The sequence below is a fragment of the Numenius arquata genome, chromosome 3, assembly GCF_964106895.1.
Source record: "Numenius arquata chromosome 3, bNumArq3.hap1.1, whole genome shotgun sequence".
Lineage (NCBI taxonomy): Eukaryota > Metazoa > Chordata > Aves > Charadriiformes > Scolopacidae > Numenius > Numenius arquata.
This window is the reverse complement of record NC_133578.1, coordinates 45,535,460-45,538,755: the sequence shown is the minus strand read 5'-3', so window position 1 is coordinate 45,538,755 and position 3,296 is coordinate 45,535,460. Positions and strand designations below refer to the sequence as shown.

The 3,296-nt window shown below is 39.7% G+C and overlaps 1 protein-coding gene across 1 annotated transcript; it reads right to left on the bottom strand.

The window, feature by feature from the left end:
- Window positions 1-711: 711 nt before the first annotated feature.
- CCDC201 (coiled-coil domain containing 201) lies at window positions 712-2,959 on the bottom strand. Its single transcript, XM_074145910.1, has 3 exons — window positions 2,845-2,959; window positions 1,724-2,292; window positions 712-798 (listed from the first exon to the last, which is right to left on the bottom strand). Exons 1-3 carry the CDS (start codon window positions 2,957-2,959, stop codon window positions 712-714), a joined length of 771 nt encoding a protein of 256 aa, XP_074002011.1.
- Between the last annotated feature and the right edge of the window lie 337 nt (window positions 2,960-3,296).

Below are 3,296 nucleotides of genomic sequence, written 5' to 3'. Positions count from 1 at the left end.
TGAGCTAAACTGCCATTTTGCCAGTACAGCTGCCAGGGAGACACCTTCTTCCTCATCATGCAGCAGTTCTAGAGAAAAAACAGAAAACCCATACCTCCTCAAAGCACACAGATGAGCGTTAAGGTCCTCTAATGCAACAGTGAGGTGCATTTACGATCAGGAGCAAACTCATTTTGAACCAAAACTTCAAAACAAACTGTCATTAACTAGTGATCTCTAGAGGCTGGCCACCCTCCTTGGTGCCTCTCACTATTTCCTCATCTCCCCAGCTAGCAGCAAAAACATTCCTGATTGCATCAGCTTTGTTACTCTTCAGATGAGGAGAGTCTCCTTTGGCTAACCAGGATTGCACTCTATGTGGCTACTAGGACTTTGTCACTTAAAGAACATGAGCAACCCTTGAAGATTTGAACGCTACACAAAACAGTATGGTCAGGAAGAGCTGTGGTAGGAAAAGAATGATTCTTACACATAGTTCACCCTCCCATCTTTCTTCCAGGTCTTCAACCATTATAAATAAATATTTGCTTTCATGTAGAGGCACCTGACCCCTCCTAGATTTAAGAGGCAAAAAGAATCACAAAATAACAAAAAGAATATTTTGGAAGGCAAGAGGAAACCTGATAGGCACTATAATCACGTGTGTGATTTATTGGAACCAGCTATTCCCACAAGAAGGATGCGATAGCATTAATTCCATAGGTAATTCGATCAAGCTTCTTCAATTGTCAGTTCATGTTCAGTTGCTTCCTCAATGTTTTTAAGTTGACGAAGCACCCATTCTCTTTGTTTCTTTCTCTGTCATAGAAGAGAAAATATTATTTAGACAACCTAATCCATTCAGATGTCACCTGCTTAAAAAAAAAAAAAAAAAGAAGAAAACACAACAAAAAAACCCAAACCACATACACAAAGGCATTATGAACCCAACTGAATTTTGGCTGAAGTTTTCCATCTGTTTCCATCTTTACTCTCAGAGCAGGCAAGTTTTCCTGAGTTTCCAACACACCCATGAATTGAGGACAGGGGAAAAACAAACCAGAACAGAATTTGGTGGCTTCACACTGACATGACATGTTTCAGAGCCTAACTCTGCTGCCTCCCTATCCTTTCTATGGGCTTTCCATAGGGCCCTTGCCAATAATCAGGGTTCTAGGAAATTGAGTTCTCGTGCTCCACAGAACAGAAAAGTAAAAACCTGCATAAGATCTGTTAATCTAAGCCTTCCTCAGGAAACCCTACACTAATCGAAGAACTGCACACAAGACCCCATTTACAATTTCTTTTTATAAAGCACTATGATTTAGGTTAAACAAGAAGTAGATTATTTTTTCTCCAGTTTTAGTTAACTTGCCAACATTAAGAAATGTAAGAATTCAAATCACTGATTTCTTCCCATTTTTAAGTTTCTCCTAAACAAAGATACATTAAAAAATGTACTTTTGCACTAGTCTACACAACTAGTCATATAAGTTTACAAGCTGAAGCAAGTACTCGTTTGGAAGACTGCATCCCAACCAGTCTGTGATTAGGAATGATACTAAAGAGTCTATCAGGTTATGAACCAATTAATAAATATATGTTCTTACTGGTAAAGTTGTGGAGATGTTCCATAACTAAAATATTCCCATCTGACTAGAAGGATCTGTATATGTTCAGCATTGGTAGGAAATTGTATAGCTTAGCGTTTACAGATATTTCACAACTAAGGGAAAGCAATTACCACAAGAGCTTTGTCAATTTTCTTCTTTCTGGTTTTTACTATCGGGAGATCTTTTATCCCTGGTATTCCAGTAATAAGCCATGAAGTTCCACTCCTGGGATTTACTGCAGCCTCTTCAGATGCTTCAGCAGGAGCTTGCGTTTCCATGTTCAGGTCAACCTCGTCACTTGGCTCTTCATTTGATTCATCAGAGGCCAACACCGTGGAAAGCCTCCTTCTAGAAAACACAACCCAAGAGCTTTGGCTCATCTTCTTGTTTAATTCTTGCGAGTCAAACACTGTTGAAAGCCTTTTTGGGGACACATGAGGGATGTGTGCTTCAACACGTACTGATGATACTTGAGCTAATGCTCTACTTATATTTGATTTTGGCACTGGAGATCCATAAACTCTCATACTGGCATTTTGGTCCTTGATTGAGTGATTTGTCAAATCTGTAAGAGATGGCATTGTTCTTGAAAGCATTGAATCCACTGGAGTGCTGTGTTTCACTATTCTCTTCTTCAGAGATCTTTTAACATTCAGAAAAGAATCTTCTTCATCTGACATCTTGAGGTCAGGTTTATTGCCTTAAGAAAATAAGAAGAGAAAATCATGTCATTGCTCACATAGCGAGAGATGCCATGTGAGGTGCTCAGCTGCTGCAATACCAAATCCAAGGTGTTCCTATTTTCATGTCTGCATTCTGTCTTTACATGGAATTTCTAGTTTATATAGATCAGTGTTCTTCAAGGGTTTGGAAGAGCCATGTTGAAAACAAAACATTAGAAGACAGCTTATCACACATACAACACTTAGTCCTGTCCCAGCACTCTGCACGTGGAGCTCCATATATGCTAAATTTTTTTTTAAGATATCTCATTAACTGTAACATCATTAAGACAGTGTTTTCTCCTTCAGAGTATACAAATAATATACTTTTGGGGTTGCAGCTACTAACACTGGGTAGGTAAATGAGAATTGTTACATGCCAGAGGGATTACCATAATGTAGCAAAAATTCAAGTGCTCTAGAGAGATGTGCAGAAGAGTTCTGGGTTCAAGCAAGCATCTCAACTGCCATTTTGTTTCTCTTATTTTCTTAAAAGGGGGCTCACAAACCTCTCATTCCTTGCAACTTACTTGACATTTGGCTTGCTTCTGCTGATCCTAAAACAACTATGTTCTGTGCAAGACTCTTTTCAACTGAATTTACAACAGTGGCAAGGTTGTTTCTGTTAGGATTTCCTCTACCCATTTACCAACCCACAACAAAAAGGAACTTGACTGCTTACGCATGGAGAAGCCTAAGATAAATATTTCCAATTTAAGATATATTTGAGATAAATATCTTAATCAGATAAGCAGTTAAGTACTTCTAGAAACTGTTGAACTCTTTGCTTTCATAGAATCATAGAATGGTTTGGGTTGGAAGGGACCTTAAAGATCATCGAGTTCCAACCACCCTGTCCTGGGCAGGGACACCTCCCACCAGACCAGGTTGCTCAAAGCCCTGTCCAACCTGGCCTTGAACCCCTCCAGGGATGGGGCAGCCACAGCTCCTCTGGGCAACCTGGGCCAGGGTCTCACCACCC